This window comes from Eptesicus fuscus, chromosome 5, assembly GCF_027574615.1.
Source record: "Eptesicus fuscus isolate TK198812 chromosome 5, DD_ASM_mEF_20220401, whole genome shotgun sequence".
NCBI lineage: Eukaryota > Metazoa > Chordata > Mammalia > Chiroptera > Vespertilionidae > Eptesicus > Eptesicus fuscus.
Window position 1 is genome coordinate 21,197,964 of NC_072477.1, and position 21,924 is coordinate 21,219,887.

The 21,924-nt window shown below is 51.5% G+C and overlaps 2 protein-coding genes across 2 annotated transcripts in view; one reads left to right on the plus strand and one right to left on the minus strand.

Moving 5' to 3' along the window:
- Positions 1–5,615, minus strand: part of IFT43 (intraflagellar transport 43) — an 89,649-nt gene extending 84,034 nt beyond the window's left edge. The window contains exon 1 of the mRNA XM_008138808.3: positions 5,537–5,615. The gene's annotated coding sequence lies outside the window, so the exon portion shown is untranslated. The remainder of the gene's footprint in view (positions 1–5,536) is intronic.
- Positions 274–21,924, plus strand: TGFB3 (transforming growth factor beta 3). The gene is made up of 7 exons (XM_008138809.3): positions 274–1,659; positions 10,479–10,642; positions 10,890–11,019; positions 15,152–15,259; positions 17,133–17,304; positions 19,639–19,792; positions 20,730–21,924. Exons 1-7 carry the CDS (start codon positions 1,320–1,322, stop codon positions 20,886–20,888), a joined length of 1,227 nt encoding a protein of 408 aa, XP_008137031.1. The 5' UTR covers positions 274–1,319; the 3' UTR covers positions 20,889–21,924.

Genomic DNA, 21,924 nt, shown 5'->3' on the forward strand with positions numbered 1-21,924 from the left:
GAAAAAAAAAAAAAAGTTCAGTTACCACGTCGAACGAACGAGAGGACTCGGCAAAGTATTTTTCAAACGGGCTCGGCTTTTCCTGTGCCTGTTTAAAACATTAAGATCGTGCAGCAAAAGAGGCTGCGTGCGCTGGTTCCTCCCTCCCCCACCCCGGACCAGAGACGTCATCGGAGGGAGGTATAAAATTTCAGCAGAGAGAAATAGAGAAAGCAGTGTGTGTGCATGTGTGTGAGAGAGAGGGAGAGGAGCGAGAGGGAGAGAGGGAGAAGCAGGGGAGAGAGAGAGAGAAAGGGAGGGAAGCCGAAAGCCAAGTCCGAGGGAATGAGCGAGGGAGGCGAGAGATAGGAGAAGACGCCTGAGAAAGGAGGAGTAACAGCTTTCCGGAGCAGGCGTGCCGTGAGCTGGCTTCTATTTTATTTTCCTTCTCCTTTTTTTATTTTTTAAAGAGAAGCAGGGAACAGAAGCAATGGCTGAGGGGGAAGACAAGCCGAGGTGCTGGTGACCCTGGGCGTCCAAGTGGATTATTGGGGCTGCTTTCCAGGGGCCTGTCCTCACTGCCTTCCAATTGCACATGATCCCGCATCCCAGCCAATGAAGACAAGAGGCAGCGTGAACAAAGTCATTTAGAAAGCCCCAAGGAAGTGCACCCCAAAGGGAAAGCATGAATGGTGTGCCTGAGAGACAAGTGTGTCCTCCGCTGCCCTCACCTTTAGCCGGGCCATCAGCAGCCCAGCCCTGCCTCTCCCCGCCTACTCACTGGTGATCTGACTTTTTTTTTTTAACTTTTTTTTTTTCTTTTCTTTTTCATTCTCTTTCCTTATTTTTCTTCGGGACAAGGCAAATATTTTGATTTTGGGACCCAAGCCATGGTCCTTCTTTAAAAAAAAAAAAACCCACTTTCTCTCCATCGCCAAGCAGCCTTTGGCAATATCAGATATCCGCTCTATTTATTTTTACCTAAGGAAAAACTCCAGCTCCCTTCTTACTCCCAGCTGCCTCGCTACCCCTCCCAGCCGTCTGCTTGCCCTCCACCTGGCTTGCTGGGAGTCCAAGCCCAGCAGAACCTGTTTAGACACATGGAGAAGAAACCAAGAGCTACAAGGCACACAGTCGGCTTCTTCGTGCTCAGGGTTGCCAGCGCTTCCTGGAAGTCCTGAAGCTCTCGCAGTGCAGTGAGTTCATGCACCTTCTTGCCAAGCCTCAGTCTTCGGGATCTAGGGAGGCCGCCTGGTTTTCCTCCCTCCTCCTGCACGCCTGCTGGGGTCTCCTCCTCGCCAGGCCTCACAGCCCCCCTGGCCTCTCTCCCCGGCTCGCACATGAAGATGCACTTGCAAAGGGCTCTGGTGGTCCTGGCCCTGCTGAACTTTGCCACGGTCAGCCTGTCTCTGTCCACTTGCACCACCTTGGACTTCAGCCACATCAAGAAGAAGAGAGTGGAAGCCATTAGGGGACAGATCTTGAGCAAACTCAGGCTCACGAGTCCCCCCGAGCCATCGGTGATGACCCACGTCCCCTACCAGATCCTGGCCCTGTACAACAGCACCAGGGATCTGCTGGAGGAGAGGGAGGACGGCTGCACTCAGGAAAACACTGAGTGGGAGTACTATGCCAAAGAAATCCATAAATTCGACATGATCCAGGGGCTGGCGGAACACAGTAAGTCCAAATTTTCACTGGGGTGTCTGCTCTGGAGGGTCTGAACTGGAGTAGGGAGTCCCACCCAGGGGTCCTGGCGGTGGCCACACAGAAGGGTCCCCTGGTCCACCCACACCAAGGCGCAGGAGGTGGGATGCGCAGTTGGGGCTGGAGAGGTGGGTGGGGAGGGAGACAGAGCCATTCTGGTAAGACCCGGGAGTCCTGGAGTTGAGCGGCTTGCCGAACTCACATCCCATCCTTGACTGATTTTAATTTGGAATTGCATTGTGTCGTCCTGTTAACATATGTGCTCGGTCGCACTTGCGAGCGGATCGGTAACTGTAGGCATATAGGTGTCAGAAAGGGGCAGGGCCGCGCTCTCTCTCAAGCCCCACAGTTAGTTCCAAGACTCTGGAGACCCCGTCTTCTCCCTGCTTTTCACAACTCACTGCGAAACGTCTCCGGTTCAGTTTTTCCAGTTTTGGGGAAGGAGAGCTACAAATTAATGTATGTCACGCTTTTGAAGCCCAGGCAAGAGGCATCGTCTTGCTGTCTGGATCCTTCCGTCTCCGCCACACACGTGACCCACGTGAGCTGTGGGCGTGGGGGAAGGGTACACACCTCTGCCCACATGGACATGTGCTTTAGGGCAATGTACAGTCTGGATTTGTACAGCAGATAAATGCATGTGCTCAAAATGGGTGCCTTCTAGGCCTATGGACATGGGAAGGCGGGGTAGTGGCTCTCACGTGTAGATGGTTGCTGGCGGCCCTTTTGTGTCTGCGTGTCACGGGAAGAGTGGGTGGGAGGTGTGGCTGTGGGTACAGAGGGGACGTGTGTCTGGGAGTGTGTCCTCCCAGGAGGCTCCCGTCTGTGCTGAGGAGCTGGGAGGCTTCTGGGTGAGACATCTGTGTGTTTGTACACGTGTGGAAGTCATGTGTGTTTATTGAACGGGGATTTTAAAAACTTCAACATGAGAGAGAGAGATTTGGCAGATGTTGAGAAACTGACAGCCCAGGAAGGAGGAATGTGAGCCAGGGACTCTGGGAGCAGCTCTGTTTGCTTTTCCTACCAGCAGGTGTCCTCGCCACCCTGACTACCTCAGCCCTGGCTCACCTGGGAGGTGGGCAGTACCCAGAGTGGGGGCTGGGAGGGGGGATGGAGCACACTGGGTGAGGATGGTCAGCAGTGGGGAACTGCAGGGGTTGAAAGGAACCTGGCCAGAGAGAAGGAAGAGGAGTAAGCAGCTGATGGGTGGACCAGCTCTGGCTGAAGGTGCAAAAGGCCCTCATGGGAGCCTGTGGTTACTGGGGAGGGGTTCCCACTCCTGTGTCCTGTGGCTGCCTGGAGCGCCCTGCCTGAGGATGTGGCTACTGTGTGGGGCGGAGGCTATAGGACAAGGCAGAACTAGCGCTCCCTGCCCAGCGTCCTCTAGGGTGGACTGACTCAGGGTCTGCCAGGGATCCACAGTTCCCGGAGGCACCAGTTTAGCTGCATGGCTAAGCCTCCACCCCCTGGCACCTATGAAGGCAGGAGAGAGTGGCCCTGGTCGCTGAGGAGAGTGGGAAGCTGAGGCCAGCAGGAGAGGTCTGAGGAGAGCCCAGGGCAAGAGGGAAGGACTGGGGCCCTAATGATCCAGGTCAGGAGGAGGAGTCCCGGGGAGGAGGGCTTGTGAGTCACCAGGGCCCAGCCAGCCTGGAGTCCCCAGCTGTGAATGAATGAGCCAGAGAGATGCAAGGGCACCCCGGTGCCAGTGGACCTCCATTTTGTGCAGTCTCAGGGCACAAATAGTGGATAGTCTTGGGAAAAGTCAGGGCAGGGTTAGGCAGCTCCAAGCTGCAGTACTAGGACCCTAAAACTAGCAGGCCAGGGGTGGCCCTGGGGCCAGGGAGCCATGGTCAGGCAGGGAGCAAACCCTGGCACAATGAGCAGGATGCCACACAGGATGTCGTGGGGATGGGCAGGGCCCAGTGGGACACGGGCAATGCCAAGGAGGCTTGCAGGTGCAAACAGGAAGCAGGCCTAGACTTTCTGCAGCTGTTGGAGGTGACACAGAGGCTGAGCAGACACAGCCCGGGCCCGCCCTGCAGCTGGTCAGGTGCTGAGCCAGCCCTGGAGAGGCAGACACACAAGGCACACTACTTGTAAAGAAGGCAGTGGGCAGATGCACACGCCCAACAGATGCTGAGCCGGAGCAGAGAGCCATCATCAGAGGCTTAGGGTGAGGGAAGCCTGTCCTGAACTGGAGAAGGTGGCAGAGGTGGTGCTGGGTCTGTGGTGGGGCACTCACAGGGTCTCCGTGCCAGGATCTCAATGCCAGAGCCTCTGCTGAGAGGGGATGAGATCGAATTCCCCTCCACATTTTGTCACTCTCAGCCCCCTCCCTTACCAGTGAGCAGGCACTGGGAGGGAAGTGCCAGCAGGAGCTGGGACAAGGTGCAGGAGTACCTGGAGAGCTGACAGCAGGAAGGAGTCATTTCCTGTGGTGCAGGAGAAAGGGCACCAAGGTGAGAGATGAGGGGATTGCATCAGTTAAGTAATTTCCCCCAAAAGATCAGGGACCCTAACCTAGTCCTTCTGCCTGCAGAAGGCACGCTATTAAGCACTAATGCAAATGTGCAGAACACACGTTTATAAGTCCTACCTTTAACCTGTAGGCTCCAATAGAATTTTGATTAACAACATGAATGAATCACATGCTGGACCAAGCAGGAGGGGATAGGAGCTATTCTCTTAGTAACCCTGGGGGCAGATTGCAGAGCAATGAACTGAGTGCCTTCTTTCTTAGCTCTGCCTTATTTTATGGCCAGGGGATTCACATTGCTCCAAACTTCCCCCAAATTCAGTGAAAGTTTTTTTTTTTTTTTAATATTGTTTATTGATTTCAGAGAGGAAGGGAGAGAGAGATAGAAATATCAATGATGAGAAAGAATCATTAATTGGCTGCCTCCTGCATGCGTCCTCTCCCCCCCCTCCCCGCAGCCCCACTGGGGATTGGGCCTGCAACCTGGAGAATATGCCCCAACCTGGAATCGAACCTTGACCTCCTGGTTCATAGGTCAACACTCAACCACTGAGCCACACCAACAGAGCAAAGGGTTTTTCTTTATCTAATGACTAGTAGCCCATTTGCAGGAAGAATCCTGCAAGCGGCCACTGCGGCCGCCCGCCCTGCTCCGCCCCGCCTGGGCTTTCCCTCTGGCAACCACCTTGCTTTCCGCTTTTCCTCCCTCTTCCTTCTAAGTTGTCTTCAGTCTTCACTCCTCCCTCCCTCAGCGTATGCAAATTAACCGCCATCTTTGTTGGGTAATTTGCATACGCGTCTGATTGGCGGGTGGGCGTGGCGGAGGTGCGGTCAATTTGCATATTACTATTTTATTAGGTAGGAAGATTCTCAAGCAGACTGTGCAAGTGCACCACATTGAAACTAGTCAAGTTACCTCCCTGAGCCTCAGTTTCCTCATCTGTAAAGTCAGAGATAATCTCTAAAGTCCTTTTTAGCTGAAACAGTTTTTATGGTTACATCTGGGATGATTCAACATAGTCTCCGCCAGAGAATGAAGGCAAGACGGTAATCCCTTTTATAATTCTCCAGGATTTTGCTATGCGAAGTGGGTTGAGGCTTTCTCTGACCCACTGGTGGGGAAGACTTAGCTTTTTCAGTTCCTTTGTTACCCGTGTTATCAAGCTATCCCCAGTGTGGTGTCATTTTATCTCCTGGCTTGTCATTACCTGTGTCTGGCGGGAGACTCTTATTTTTATCAAAGGGCGGTGCTAAGACAACTAGCAAGCCCAGAGTCCCTGAGAAAACTTGGTATTTTAGCCTTGCTTTTTTCCTGGCTGCTACATTTAGATTGTGTTCATTCTGAAAATGAAAAGACATATCAAGAGAACTCACTTGTTCTAGGGCCAATGCTCTTCTCCCTACACCAAGTCAGTGTTTGTCCTAATGTAGTCCAGAGGATAGGTGAGTGGGGAGACTGGATTCCCAGGCCCCATTCCACCATTATAGAATCAGAATCTCTGGGGATTCTGTATTTTCAGGCTTCCTATTGCTGTGTTAACTCACTGAAGCGGAAGACTCCGTGAGCTAGGGCACAGCCTTCCCTTAGAGGGGCTGCAAATATGAGTGCCCACAGAGGCTGGGCGGCTAATGCCAACGATCTAGCAGAAAAGCCACAGCCCAAGCACCATGGCAGACTGCCACAGGACACCTGGTCTCAGGTCGTGGAGAGACTAGAGTGTGTAGGGAAGGTGGGTGGGTAGGTGGTGGTGGTGGGGCCTGGAGGGCACATGCCCCATTAAAAAGGGGTACCCACAGCTCAGTTTGGGCTGAGTTTTGCAGCTATGATTATAGTCCAGCTTGACTAGAACATTTCCCAGAACAGCAGAAAATCTGCATCTTTCTGTAAACTTTCCCAACTTTTAACACTAGCTTAAAATGCTTATAGTATTCTAATTCAAAATTTAAAAAAAAATGATGCATTGGCCAAACAACATGTCTAATACATTTAAAGGTTAATCCATTGAAAGGTTAAACCATTAAAGCTGTGGTTTCTCAAACTTCCAGAACATCTGGAAGCCATGGCACCCTTTGCAAAGCACTATAAACTGTGGTTCTCAACCCTGGCTACACATTAGAATCATCTGGAAATCTTAAAAAAAAAAAAAAAAGCAAGCAAGCTCTGGACCCACCCACGCTCCAATGTAGTGAGAATCTGTACTGGGGAGTGGGTCCAGGCAGCATCTGTTTTTAAAGATCTCCAGGTGATGATAATGTACAGCCGGGATAAAGAAGCTCGGCCACACTGATATATGTAGTCCGGTCACTGGAACCGGCAGTAATTTTCCTAGCAGAGATGATGTATACAAGCAAAGGCACAGCAGTGAGCCCAGGTGTCTGCAAACATTTCAAATGGCCTGGCCCAAAACCACAGTCAGCTGTTTCCAGGTTTTTCCATGAACACTCTCATAAATGTTTTTTTTGCTGGCTTTTCTCTCAAAAGAGAAAATGGCAGCCATTGATCTATATATTTTGTGCGTAATGGAAAAAGTTGGTCATGGTTTAATTTGTAAAGGTCAGCCCTCTCGTCCAGCTCTCAGGAACACTAGTGTTCTGCAGAAGCAGGGGTTCGGCCCCAAAGCTGACTGGGAATTGGCTCTTATCTGAAGCACAGGTTGGCATTCATAGACCCATTCCATGGAATCCTGCCCCATTTTGTTGGTGAAACCATCCCTCTACTGGATGACCTCTCAGGAGACTTCCAGAGTCTCCGCTTCAATAAAAGGTATCAGAAGACCTGGTTCAAATCCCACCTCTGCCACCTATTGGCTGAGTGACCTTGCGGAAGTCATTGAACTTTCCTGACGCTCCCTTTTCTCGTTTGTAAAATGGTAAATTTTACTTATTCTCATTCTCCTCAAGGATTGTTAGAGGGTCAACTGAGTTAATACAAGTTCTATGCAATGTAAGGTTGTGCTATTACACTTTGGTTACTTATTTACACTCTGACTTATTCCACAAATGATTTAAACATCATTATTATTCAGTGAATTTAATTATCAAAAAGATGATCACATTTTCTTTTCTCTCCCGGGAAGTTCTTTTTACATCAATAACAATTGTGCCTGAGCTTTGCTTATTAGTGTCAATTTGCTCCCGTGTGACCCTGGCCAAGACCCCTCTGGACATCCGTTTCTTTATCTGAAGGGAGACAACCCCCTAATATCTGATCTAACTGTTAGAAATCTGTAGGTCCCAGTGATAAAAAATACTGACCCTTCTTACCTCCTTGAAATCTCCTTGAAATTCCCACCAAGAGGAGTCAGTCCTTCTTAGGGAACAGATATCTAATTGATGGGCTGGAAGAAACCAAGGAGGGATGGCCACTAGGGTGTCTTGAAGACTCTCTTAGCTCCTTGCTCCCCCATCTCCTGGCTGCCCGTTGTCTGGACTCCTCACTGGCACGTGCCATTTTTCTGTTCCCCTTTTCCTTTTTACAGCAACGCACACATTGCATTGACATACCCTTTCCTCCCTCCTTCAACAGTTCCTGGAGGTACTATTCTAACTGAAGTCATGTTGATGACAGCTCCCTCCAGAACCAAGGATGTCAGTACTCAAGAGGGTTGCCGGTCCAAGTAGCTTCTCCATGTCTGGAGGGTTATAAACTTGCAAACTTAAAATTTAAATTGCCATCATGAGTCCTCTTTTTGGTTCTATCTGAAATGGTTCAGGGAATACTTGGCAGGATTTGTTCTTTCAAAGCCAATTATTAATCAGGGCTTCATTAGCCGGCATTCACACATTTGTTTTTCTAACATCTGTTCCATTAATTTCCTAAGAACCAGTGTCAGGCCCACCAGATGGCAGTTTCCAGAAACGCTCACTCATCCTTTCCTAAAGATCAGTAGCGCATTTGCTTGTTTCCAGGCCTCTGATCCTTCCCGCCTTGTCGTGACTTCCTAAACCACCCCTCGGGTGATTATGAGCTCATTCCAGTCATGTCCATTATGTGTGGAATCTGGGTCTCTGAGCTTGAGTTTCAAGTTCTGTTACCATTTGTGTAGAAAGTTTTTCTCTGGGTGTTAATGCTGCTCAGACCTTGAGGTTGTCAAGTGTACAGGAGAAAAGATACGATCTTTCTTTTATCTGGCTCTCAGGGGTGGGAAAGAGCATTCGCTGCCTTTTGTCTCATGGACAGGGACGAAGAGGCCGTGGGGTGATGGAGGCTGGTATAGCAGGGACAGTCAAGGAAGGAAACTCCTAGAGAGAAAGGAGCCATGGTGATGGACCAGCTTGGTCTGAAGAAACATCTAAACACCTGTTGGTCTGCCAGGCACGAGATGTGGGCTCTTTGCCAGACCAATGTTGCCTCATTAGGTCTGAAACCCGCTGTGGATTATGTCGCTGAACTGCTCTGACACTTTACATGTCTCCCTAGTGTTAATGAGATAAAATCCAACCCCTCGGTCTGATACTTCAGCCTCCCTGGATGTGGCCCCCAATCTACTGTCTTAACTGGATCTCATTTGCTCCAGCGTGGCCGCTTGGGGTCACTCTTACTCACCTGCATTTCCTCCCCGTCCTGCCTTTGTTTCCAGCAGACCTTACCTGTGAAATTTCTTTCCTCTCCATCCTCCTCAAACTCTTTCCTCCTGCAGGACCCAGCTCAAATATCTCCTCTTCCATGAAGTGCTCTCTGCTTTCTCCCTCCTCTGATCTCTTTGCAGCATCCTGGGCTTCTCCGCAAGCCCTCAACACTTTCCCTCTGGTCCTGTTATTTGGGCCCATGTGTTAATGATCTCCCCTGTATATTAACCTCCTTCAAGGCAGGGGCCATATCTATTCATTTTTTTGTGTCCGGTGTTAGCACTGTTATTGGTACGTAGTATTTGTTCAACACAGGCTCAATAAATGAATGAACAGCCTGGCCAGTGTGGCTCAGAGGTTGAGCATCGACCTATGAACCAGGTCACAGTTTGATTCCTGGTCAGGGCACATGCCTTGGTTGCCAGCTCAATCCCCCAGTGTGGGGCATGCAGAAGGCAGCCAATCAATGATTTTTCTCTCATCACCCTTCCTCTCTGAAATCAATAAAAATATTTTTTTAAAATCCTATATAATAAAGAGGTAATATGCAAATTGACCATCACTCCAACACACAAGATGGCCACCCCCATGTGGTCAAAGATGGCCGCCCTCATGTGGACACAAGATGGCCACCACAAGATGGCCGGCAGGGGAGGGCAGTTGTGGGCAATCAGGCCAGCAGGGGAGGGCAGTTGGGAGGGACAAGGCCTGCAAGGGAGAGCAGTTGGGGGTGATCAGGCCTGCAGGGGAGGGCAGTTAGGGGTGACCAGGCTGGCAGAGGAGGGCAGTTGGGAGCAACCAGGCCTGCAGGAGAGGCCAGTTGGGGGGGACCAGGCCTGCAGGAGAGGCCAGTTGGGGGGGACCAGGCCTGCAGGAGAGGGCATTTAGGGTGACCAGGCCTGCAGGGGAGGACAGTTAGGGATGACCAGGCCGGCAGGGGAGGGCAGTTAGGGGCGACCAGGCTGGCAAGGGAAGGCAGTTAGGGGTGACCAGACCAGCAGGGGAGGGCAGTTAGGGACAATTGGGCCAGCAGGGGAGCAGTTAGGCGTTGATCAGGCTGGCAGGGGAGTGGTTAGGGGGTGATCAGGCTGGCAGACAGAAGTGGTTAGGGGCAATCAGGAAGACAGGCAGGCGAGCAGTTGGGAGCCAGCAGTCCTGGATTGTGAGAGTGATGTCCGACTGCCCCACTGGGATCGGGCCTAAACAGGCAGTTGGACATCACTCGAGGGGTCCCAGATTGGAGAGGGTGCAGGCTGGGCTGAGGGACACCCCCCCCCCCATCCCCCACCCCCCATGCACGAATTCATGCACCAGGCCTGTAGTAATAAAATAAATGAATGAACAAACACATGAATGAATGAACCCACTGGCTATGAGATGATTAAATTACTAGGAGGGACAGCTGAGATCTCCTGAGAATCTGTATTTTCTGAAAGAGTAGGAAGAGCAGGCTGGAGAGCCTGCTGGAGATGATGTTAAGGCAATGGGAGGAGGGTGATTACAGTTGACTGGCCTGCCTTTGGTGCCATGTCCTGGGGCTCTGGGGTCTCTCTGCTCCTCTCTCAGGTCTGTGTGTGATTCCAGGGCCACCAAGGATCTTCTTCCTATCTCCACGTTTAGGTCTGAGGCCTCAAGCCTCCAGAAAGGTCACAGGTGGGACCTTGGCCCCTTGGCGAGTGTCTGTTGGTATCACACTGCTACCGTGGGTCTCACTCATGCTGCGCCTCCCCGCTGCTTTGTCTCCTAGATGAGCTGGCTGTCTGCCCCAAAGGAATCACCTCCAAGGTTTTCCGCTTCAACGTGTCTTCAGTGGAGAAAAATGGAACCAACCTGTTCCGAGCAGAATTCCGGGTCTTGAGGGTGCCCAACCCCAGCTCCAAGCGCAATGAGCAGAGGATCGAGCTCTTCCAGGTGAGCCCCCTCCCAGAACAGAAGCCAACCTGGTGGGAAGCCCAGCTTGGCAGACCTGGGTGGGAATCCTGCCTCTCTGAGGCTTCGTTTCTGTGTGTCACTAAGAGGACTGAGCGTTAACTGAGGTGCTCAAAGCAGCATTCAGAAACTTTGTTTCCTCTTGCTCCCCTCACCTGTCCTGCGCTGTGACATAGCCTGTGGGACTCTGTCCAGGCCTCGGGTTCCTACCCCTTTCTCTGTCCTGCAGATACTCCGTCCAGATGAGCACATCGCCAAACAACGCTATATCGGTGGCAAGAACCTGCCCACGCGGGGCACCGCCGAGTGGCTGTCTTTTGACGTCACTGACACTGTGCGTGAATGGCTCTCTCGAAGAGGTAGGTTGACTCTGAGAATAAGCATTTTGAAAGGAGCCTGGGGTCCTTTTATCCTTCATGAAACGGAGGGAAAAAGACAGAACGAGGGGAGTCATGGATCTGGGTTTGAGACTTAGCTTTGCCACTGACTCCCTGTGTGTCCTTCATTCATTCACTCACCTAGTATTTATTAACCGCTCACGCTGCGCCAGGTCTTGGATTCAGCAGTGAACAAGACAGGTGAGATCCCAGATCCTATGGGGCATTTGTTCTGGTGGGAGAGACACATAATACACGAATCAACATATTGACAAGGAAGAATTTCAGATAGTGATAAGTACCATGAAGAACAGAGAGTGGGCAATGTGACAACGACTGGGTGGGATCCGACATAGGATGCTCAGGGAGGGTCTCTAAGAAGAGGGAATTTGTGCCCTGAGATCTGAGTGAGGAGAAGGAACCAGCCTGTGAAAGTCAGGATGAAGGATGTTCTAAGCAAAGGAAACAGCAAGGCCCAGGCCCCCGGGTGAGAACAAGCTTGATTTGTTCTAGCGGCAGCAGACAGACTGGCATGGCTGGAGCCGAGTGAGCTGGGGGTCAGAGAGGTAGCTGGGGCCATATGGACCTGTCAGGCCATGGTCAGGTTTAAGTACTTATTCTAAGTGTGATGAGCTATCCTAGGAGGGTTATAAGCAGGGCTGGGGATATGGGGTGAGGTGATTTGTTTTACATACCCCTCTGGTTGCCATGAGGTCAAGGGAAAAGCAGGAATGCCAGGGAGGGCCTGACAGCAGCCTCTGGATGAGAGCAATAGGCACTTCGGCTAGGGCAGTAGCAGCGGGTATGGAGATGGTGTCGATTTATTCTATATTTTGGAGGAGAAGCCAATAGGACAGGTGGGTTGTGTGTGGGGTATAAGGACAGAGGAGGAGTCTGGGTGATTTCAAAGATGTTTGGACTGAACTAACACTTATTGAAATAGGAAGACTGGGAGAAGAGCATGTTTGAGGAAGGTTCTGTTTTGGCCCATTAAGTTTGAAAGGCCTGGTAGCCATCCAAGTAGAGCTGTTCGAATTTTACACGTCCCAAACGTCTCGCCCACTCGCTGTTCCCTCACCTGGAAAATAAGGCAATGGTTCCTTCCCTGCATGTCACCACAGGCCCCACCATTCCCCAGTGTCCCCCAAGAGTGAGCCTGGAAGTCCCGACTTAGCATGAGTTGCCAGCTTGCTTTGCTCACTCACAGAACCTGCCTGGGCTCTGTGGGCATCTGGGTTTGCAGGTCCCCACCCAAGGGACATTACCTGGTGGCTGAGCTGGCAGATGGTGGGCTGGAGGCCCTGCCTCGGCTCCAAGGTCCCAGGAATCTGTCCTATCTCTCTTCCCGAGCACCAGGAGAACCACGTGGCTCTGCTGACAGCAGCACTGTTGGGAATTCTGACTCAGACAGCACTCCGCCTAGAGCCCGACGTGGCTGCAGAGAGAGGCAGGGAAATGAATCTCTTAGCTTCCCTGCCTGATTTTGATCAGCTCCACCTGGATGTCTTTGACGCCCTGAAGGAGTTCTTATTTTCACAGCTGCAGAACTCAATGAGCAGTTTGCATTGAGAATGATTTCCATCCTTCTGGAGACATCAAAAAGATAATTTCGTAATAGAATCTATGGGTCCCCCACCCACCATCCCCACTGCTGCCAATTCTGAGGTTAGTTCTTCAGTGGAACCTTCCGTTCCCTCTCAGCAGATGCTGCCCGCCCCCTGCACAGGGTGATCGTGCACAGACCTTGCTTTCTGCAGAGCTCATGAGCCTCTTCAGAGTTTGTGGCCCCAAACAAGGCAGCGAATGGGAGCAGTTGGTGGTGTGGACTACTGAGGAAACTGAGTCACACATCTGGTGTTGCATTCATTTATCAAACATCGGACAGCCTACGATGTGCCAGGTTCCCAGGCTGCCTTCTGGGTTCCAGAGCTGGCTGGAGCTTTCTCCAGGGTTGGGGTCCCCTGAGCTATTGCTCCACCCCACCTGCATTTCGTCCATGTGCAGAGCCAGGCCTCCCCCAGCAGGTGGGGCAGGGAGCACGCCCAGCACCTGGGCCCAGAAGGGTGGGCACTGGGAAAACACAACCATTTTGCATCTCAATGAGTGTGTGGGCATCCTCCTTGGTGCTCTGTGTTGGCCTTCTTTTCTCTCTTTGTCTCTAACGATTAGGAGTGTAACTCTGGCACCAGGCTGCCGGGGTTTGAATCTTGGCTCTACCACTTACTGGTTGAGTACCTTGGACAAGCCATTAAATTTCCCTAGGCCTCAGGGTCCTCGGATCTGTATAAAGAGGATAACAGTTCCCACTTTGTAGGATTATTATAAAGATTCAAACGCAGCATGGAGGTCTCAGAGAGTGCTTGACAGGGAGTCAAGGGGTGCTGGTGATTATTGTCATCACTCTGAGCTCCATGCCTAGACAGACCTGTCGGCCCAGCCAGGCCATCATCTCACACCTGCACCCTAACCCTATCTCTCCCCAGCACATCTGTCTGCACCTTGACTTTCCAACTCACAGAATCATAGAACTTGTCCGCTCCAGGTCTCTCCGGGCCTGCCTTCCACGCTTCGGGGTAGCAGGAAGTCTACTGTTTTATGTAACCCACTTCAGCTGCTCCAGCGCCTTCCTTCAGCTGCCTTAAACCAAGAAGAGTCCACTCCTTTTACCTCCCTCCCATACCCGACCACTGCTGCTTCTGGATCAATAGAGAGTCTCTAATTGTCGTACCCACCAGAACTGACATGATACCAAACCCGACCTGGTTTCCCTGCACAAAACTACTGGATTCAGTTCAATTTTTTCAATTATTTTTCTTCCACTTTACTCAACTTTTTGTACTCCTTTCCTTGCTTCCCCAGTTTTAGTTACCAAAACACTTGATCCCAGAACTCATAGGAGAAAGGGCCAGATCTGGCCCTCTTACACCAGAGTATCAGTCATCAAACCCGGCACCTCACACTTCCTTGGGCTTGTTCTCTCCGGCTCATGCCATCTGGACCCTTGGCCATGGCCCTCTGCAGCCTCCTCTGGCCCGAGCTCTGGTTTCACAACTGTCTCCACGAGCTGTTTGCTTTCTCTCAGTGAGCCGTCCCATTTCAGGCTTCCCCATGTAGCTGGACAAGGATTCCCAAAGAAACCTCCGAGGAACCTTTACCTGCTCGTGCCCTTGCTCCTTAAGGAAAATATAGCCAACTGTAATGTTCATTTTATCTCCTCTGGGATCTACCTCTTTATGGCTACAATCCCAGCCCTGGTAGAAATGCTGGCAGCTTCCACTCAGACTGATTCTGCTGCATGCTTGCCACTGACCTTGCTCGGGCATGCTCCTGACTTAATCCTACAGCTCAAACGCGACCACCTTCCTCCCATCTTGTGGCCCTTTGAGTTTGGGGCCTTTTGAATCACTGTCTCTCAGTCCCAGAGTTCTTCAGGTTCCCCCCTTTCCCTGGTCTCTCCCAGCCCCTCTGCCTCTTCCCTTCATCCTTGGCTCGAGTACCTCCTCTCCCAACAAGCACCTAAACTCTAATTGTCGTACCCGCCAGAACTGGTCCTAGAGGGTATGACTTTTTTATCTTCTGTCCTGCTCCTCTTTTTTTTTTTTTTTTTAAATGGATTTCAGAGAGGAAGGGAGAGGGAGAGACAGAAACATCAACGATGAGAGAGAATCATTGATCGGCTGCCTCCTGCACGCCTCCTACTGGGGATGGAGCCCACAACCCAGGCATGTGCCCTGACCGGGAATCAAACCATGACCTCCTGGTTCATAGGTCGACACTCAACCACTGAGCCACACTGACTGGGTGCTCCTCATTTTTTGCTTCCAAGCAGGCATGTGACAATTTTTTCCTAATACCATCTTTTAAACATAGATGAGTATTGAGATTCTCCTTCCTGATCCCCACCAGTTATGCCTCCAGAAACCCATGGGGTGTGGCAGCAGGAGTGGGAAGGTCTGCACTGGCTTTGGCATCACCTTCTGTCTCCTGTGCCCCTCAGGACAGCCCACTTCTGGCTGTGGCAGCAGAGGCCCTGGCCCTCCGGTGCATGGGTGGGGCGTACACGTCTCGATCACACAAAGTGCTTTTCTCACGCCCTCCGTGTCTTATTTTGCAGAGTCCAACCTAGGTCTGGAAATCAGCATTCACTGTCCGTGTCACACCTTTCAGCCCAATGGAGACATCCTGGAAAACATCCACGAGGTGATGGAAATCAAGTTCAAAGGTAACAGAGTGCACAGGACAGGAGACCCCTCCCAGACCCCAGGCAGAGGGACCCATCTCCCCCGCAGAGATGGCAACTCTTCTGTACTCGTCATTCTGCTTTGCCCCCAAAGCAATGAGCGTGACTGTCAGTTTCTAGACGTAGAGCACACATTAGCGTTTGGAAGACACTGTTCGGGTGGTCAGAGCAGTGAAATCGTGTAGGTTAGTGGTACCATCGCTCTGCGGTCAGTCAGTAAAATGGGGGTGCGAGGACCTCTTTCCCAGGGTTGCCATGCAAATTAAATGAGATAACAAGTGTATAATAACACAGTGTCAGGAATGCTCAACAAATAATAGTTGTCTTCCCCTTCCCTAAAAGCAATGGACTTCGGTGGCTGTGAATTGAGGTGTCCTGACTACCGAGCCTGCGGGTGTTACAGAGCCCACCGATCCTTGCCGGGGCGGCACCTGGGTTTGAATGATGGCTTCAGGGCTCTGGGTGTTTGTGATGAGATGGTGAAAAAGTTGAGAGTCATTTCAGGTTTTCCATTGTGTTCCTAAGGCGCTCAACCTAGACCATCTCTGGCTTTTCCTTCCATGTCCCATTTTGGGTAGCTGAGGCACACCTGAAGCCAGGTGGTTTATCAAGGTCAAAGCAACCACGCCAGAGCCTGAGGTCAGAGCCTGAGGTCCGAGGCTTGTCTGGAAAACGGTGCGGGCCTGTTGGCTCCCTGCCCCGGGGCAGTCCCCTTACCCGTCAGGGCCTCTATTTCAGAGCCTTTTATTAATTTTTTAAGCCAAGCATTTGACATCCTAATTACAGAACTGCAGAGCTCAGATCTTTGGAGTCTGTACCGCCAGGCCAGGTCAGGACAAAATCCTTCCACTTCAGTTTTGTTCATAAAGATCGTCAGGGAAGGAAATTGGAAACCCAGGCCTCTCGTTTATCTCACAGCCCAGGTGCCCCTGCGTGAGGTTCAAGTCCCTCCTGTTACATGTAAATTAACCTCCTGGGTCCTGTCCTGCGTGGAGGCGGACCATAGCTGGCAGCTGTCTGTCACAACATAGATGTCCTTTCAGCTGAGACTCTTTCTCATCCAGCCTTCAGTCTTTTCCTTCTCAGATGAAATAGCAGGTTTTCTTCCCAGAGTTTGTTTGCTAAGCTGATTATTGTGTGCTTTGTTAGCGCCTCTGAGTTTTATAGTGAAAACATTTGAATGGGAACGATTATTCCGTCTCATTCCTCTGGCTTCTATTCAAGATGTCTTACAAGTGTGACACCTTAAATTACAGCGGGGACTTCTGGGTATCTTGACCAATTCAGATCATAAGAGGGAACTCACACCCACAAGAGTCCAAGTCCCAGAATCTAAACTAACAGCCCAAAGAAATGTTAGGTAGCTGCTCAGTGACAGATGTTTCACGGGTCCAGGAGTATCTCAGGAAAGGCTCGCTGCCTTTAAAAAAAAAAATCTTTATTGTTGAAAGTATTACCTAGCTCACCCTCGGCGGCCTCCCCTTCCCTCCGCTTGGCCTCTTTCAGCCTGCTCCCGTCCCCCCACCCACCCCTGGCTCTCACCACCCCATTGTCTGTGTCCATGGGTTATGCATATATGCATATAAGTTCATTGGTTGATCTCTTCCCACCCACCCTCCCCTGCCTTCCCTCTGAGGCTCGACAGTCTGTTCAGATGTACGCACACAGGAGGCAGGAGGGGGTCTGACCAGGGCTGTCTTGTGGGTTCTTCTGATACCAGTTCCCCCATCGAGTCTTTCCCTTCCTCACAGACCACACTGCCCCTCCTCCTGGGCAGGGGTGGGATGGAGTGAGAAGGCAGCCTCCACTCTGCCTTCCTTAGACAGGAGAGTGTCACCTTCCTTCCCTCCTGTAGGCGTGGACAGTGAGGACGATCATGGCCGTGGAGACCTGGGACGCCTCAGGAAGCAGAAGGACCACCACAACCCGCATCTAATCCTCATGATGATCCCCCCACACCGGCTGGACAACCCCGGCCAGGGCGGTCAGAGGAAGAAGCGGGCCCTGGACACCAATTACTGCTTTAGGTGAGCGTGGGCCGCTCGGGATCCGTGAACTCCTGAGGCCACCTGGACTGGTACCTACTGTGGGGCAGGCCCGACTCAACCGAGGGTCCCTGAGGCTGTTCACAAGCGTCTTCAGGAAAGAAGATTTACAAACCTTTCTGTTTCTCTGGGAGCCCCCCAGTTTTCTGCAGCCCAGCTCTGTGAGGCCCTGGATGAAGTGCCAGGAGGAGAGTGTGGGCTGAGCCTCTCCATGGTTCTCATGGTTTTTTTAAAAAATGTTTTTATTGATGTCAGAGAGGAAGGCAGACGAAGAGAGAGATAGAAACATCAATGATGAGAGAGAATCATTGATTGGCTGCCTCCTGCAGGCCCCACACTGGGGATCGAGCCCGCAACCCGGGCATGTGCCCTGACCAGGAATCAAACTGTGACCTCCTGGTTCAGAGGTCAATGCTCAGCCACTGAACTACGCTGGCCAGGCAATGGTTCTCCGGTTTTAGAGTACGTGTGGGGTGTGTTTGCCTGTGGGTGATGCTTGCAGGAATTCCCATGAGGGAAGTGCTCAGTTCCCTGTGAAGGGGCCAAGGATGCTACGGGATGAGGGGAAACAGGGCAGTCTCCACTTGTGTCGGGCAATCTGAGCTAGAGAAATTCATGAACTAATTCAGATGCTGTTCAGTAGCCTCAGTGAAGAGGTTAAAAACAAACAAACAGAGCCTCTTGTCTTATTTAGGAGTTTAGCTTCTTCTTGTTTATAACGGAGTGAGGGGCTGCTAGAGCATGCACAGCAGTTAGTCAAAGGTAGAAATGACCACATTCATGAGAAGGTCCGAAGGGTAAGTGCTTTAAGAATTTGGAGTTCATCTCCGGATGCAGGAGAGGCTTCAGAGGGTGTGGAATCCGAGCCTTGGAGGACGAGTGAGTGTGGGTGGGGCCATGGGAGGAGGCGGCACTTCCAGTAAAGGAAGGAGCATGAATGGGTCAGTCTGGCTGGAGCGGAGGGTGCCTGGATGGAGCAGGGGAGAATGACTTGGGAAATGTTTAGCTCTAAAACCATGTCTTATTAGGAGCAGTCGAATGAATGCGGGATGTTGAGCTTGGGGAATAGAAGGGGTAGGAGAGGCCATGTGGTTGCCTCCAACTGTCTGAAGGCTGGTGTGTAGATTAGTCCTATGTGGCGCGTAATCAGTTAGGAATGGATGCTCTTGGCTGCAAGGAACTGTGGCCTAAGCCACACAGGATTTCTTGTTTCATAAGCAGCCTGCAGCAGCAGGCTCAGGGTTGGTCTGGCTGCTTAATTATGCCTCGGGGGACACAGGCTTTCCCCCTCTTCGGTCTGCCACGCTTAACATGTTGCCTTGCTTTTCATGCTCTTGTTTATGGTCACAGTGTCTGCTGGAGCTCCAGGTAGCTCGTCTGTGCTGAAGACGAGAAAAGGGAAGAGGCAGAGCTAGTAGCGTTCCTCTTCCATCTGCGACTTTTATATCGAATCAAATATTTTTTGCCAGAATTGGCCCTCATCCCCTGCATGCTTCTCCTTACGCCTGGTCATTGCTGTGTTACATGACCACCCCATCTGCAAGGGAGGCCAGGAAAACAAGTATCTGGTGTTCTAGACTCTGTCATGGGAAGCAGCGAGAGAAGGGGGTTAGGAATGAAAAGATAATAAAGAATGTCTGCCACCGTTCACCCTTAGAACCCACAAGAAGCCAGGTTTTGGCCTTGGAAGCAGCAAGTCCTAGGTCTCAGCAGATACTGACGTAAGACTAGCTCCCACCTGACAAAGGGTACTGCCCAATGGGCTTCTGCAGGCAACAGAACTGACGTGTCCTGATGATCACATTGGGGGTGACCTAGGAATCGTGAGTCTGATAGAAGGACATGCCTCGTTTTGATTCGATGGCCTTGAGATTTAATCTAAGCGGTCTCCTACCACAGTACATAAGCTGCATGAGCTTAGAGGTCATTTCTGGCTGGATGCACAGTAGGAAGGTAATAAAACCAACCTCCACTAAGCTGAGTTGGCTAATAACACTCAGTGCTTGGTTTTCTGTGGAGCGATTTATGTCTCTGCTTTGATTCATAAAGTAAAAGAGAGCAGGGCCCCCTTTATCTTTTTGCTTTTATTCATCATCTACATCTGCTTGGTATGTCCTTGGGACCAGGGTCTTTAACAGAAAACTCTGCTATAGCCTATACAGCTCCTTGCACTTGAACCCAAGTTTCCATCGATTAGACCCCCTCTGACGATGACCAGGAAGGACTCCAAGTGCAAAGATGAGGGCCGCTTGTGAAGTTGTTTATGTCAGTGGCTTGCTTTTAGGTTGGGTTTCTATAATGTGTTTTGTGTTGCAGCAATGTGGAAGAGAACTGCTGTGTGCGCCCTCTCTACATCGACTTCCGCCAGGATCTGGGCTGGAAATGGGTCCACGAACCTAAGGGCTACTACGCCAACTTCTGCTCAGGCCCGTGCCCATACCTCCGCAGTGCAGACACAACCCACAGCAAGGTACGGAGCGAGCGGGGCTCAGGCCCCGGGGAGCACTGGGGCTGAGTCGACCAGGCCACCTGTTTGAAAACGATGTGTGAAGGACTGAATGCTGAGTGAGGGAACGATGAGCTGGAGCGAGTAAAATCCCTCCAGTGAAGGTTCTGATCTTGGCACCCTGGCCCAACTCTACTTGGGCACATTCTACCCTTCATAATTACTTACATAGTTTCGGCCCGACTTTTCAACTTCTCTGTCTAAAGCGTTTGCATTGTTCTGAAATTAATTCGCTTCATGCCACCCTGTACGTCGGAGATGTGTGCGCATGGCTGGCAGGTGATGTGGGCAGAATGGCTTCCACCACCACTTGAAGAACTCTGGTAATTCCAGCCTCCTGACTGTAGAAAAGTTATTTTGAAAGATGAGGTAAAGCATGCAGAAGCAGCTAAATGAAACAACAGGAAGAAAAGGGGAGAGAGAGAGGGGAGTCCAGGACCCTGAAACCAGCTTATCTTTCCCTGGTGGGTGGGGTGAGGGGAATAAAACCAGGGCAGTAATTCACAAGGCACTTTCCTTACAGCTCATTGTTACTACATCTTGTCTGGGGCCCCGCACTCTGGCAATTACCAAATGGCAATGTTTTGTGAAGTCCATTTCTCACCAAAGTGGCCAATTAGAACTGGGAAGACCAATATAGGAGTGTTTTCTTAACAGAGAGAGAATTCCATGACCAATGTAAAGTCCCCCATAGCTGTTAATATGCTGAAACTGTTAACAAGCAGGTGCAGATGCTCTCCATCCCTGCTCTGTGGACGAACGGGACTGGTCACTCACGCCAACTGGGCGCGTGTCCATGGTGTTGACCACGTGCTCGGTCTCTGGAGCAGCCCTAGAGGGCGTGGAGGGTCTCAGGCCTGAGGCCTGGCTTTCCAACTTCTAAGCGATGTATCCCCCCCAGGTGCTGGGCATGTACAACACCTTGAACCCCGAAGCCTCCGCCTCGCCTTGCTGCGTGCCCCAGGACTTGGAGCCCTTGACCATCCTGTACTATGTCGGGAGGAACCCCAAGGTGGAGCATCTCTCTAACATGGTGGTGAAGTCCTGTAAGTGCAGCTGAGGCCCCGCCTGCAGCCCAGGGAGCGGAGAGAGAACTGCCACGGCCGGCCGGCCTGCCTGCTCCTCGGGGAACACAAAAGCAACAGACCTCACCTGGAGGCCTCGAGCCCACAACCTGCGGCGTCGGGCAAATGGCCGAGACGGAGGCTCCCTTCTGGAACGTTCCTTTCTTGTTGGCTCTGAGAATCACTGTGGTAAAGAAAGTGTGGGTCTGGTTAGGGGAAGGCCGAACTCTTCAGAACACACAGATGTTTCTGTGACGTAGACAGGTGGTGGGGACAGAGGAAGAGGGATGGCGAGTGGACAAAGTGGTGTGGCAATGGGATTGGGGAGACAGGGAGGAGGAAAGGCAGAGAGTGGCCGGGACAGGGCCAGACCGGAAGACACGTCTGACCGCGGTCAGATTTGCTCATCGCTGCCCCACGTCGGCTCTAGGGAATCTGGATCACGTTATACACGGCAAGCATTTTTCTTCGGACAGGTTACCAAAACATGTCCCAGTGTTGTCTCTCATACGACCTGGGATGAAGGACGAATCTGTTAGTTTTGCAATCCGTCCTCTGGACATCCATCAGCATCAAGGGTCATTACAGGGAAAACGGCCAGGTAATTAGTTCCCGGGCCATCAGCTCCACGGGGCCCTGTGGGTACATTGAACTCAGAAGCAGAAGGCGCGAAGTAACCCTGCTCCTGTCTGCCCTCTGGGTCCCTCCTCTCGCCTTCTCCGATGGTATTTCCCCTTGGACATTTGGCTAGACACCTTCCAGGTCAGGGTACACATATCTGAGTTTGGGGTGTGTGCAGCCCTGGGGGCATTATGGGCTTCCCCCTCCCCTAGACCCTGTGTTCATCTGGTGTTCCTGGAAGCAGGTGCTATGTGTGGGGCACGCGGGGAAGTCACACGTGTGCCACACAATGACTCGGCCCAGACGCGTAGACTGAGGTATAAAGACAAGTACAAATATTAATCTCGAAATCTTTGTATAAATAAATATTTTTTGGGGAATCTTGGATCGTTTCATCTTCTGGAAGATTGC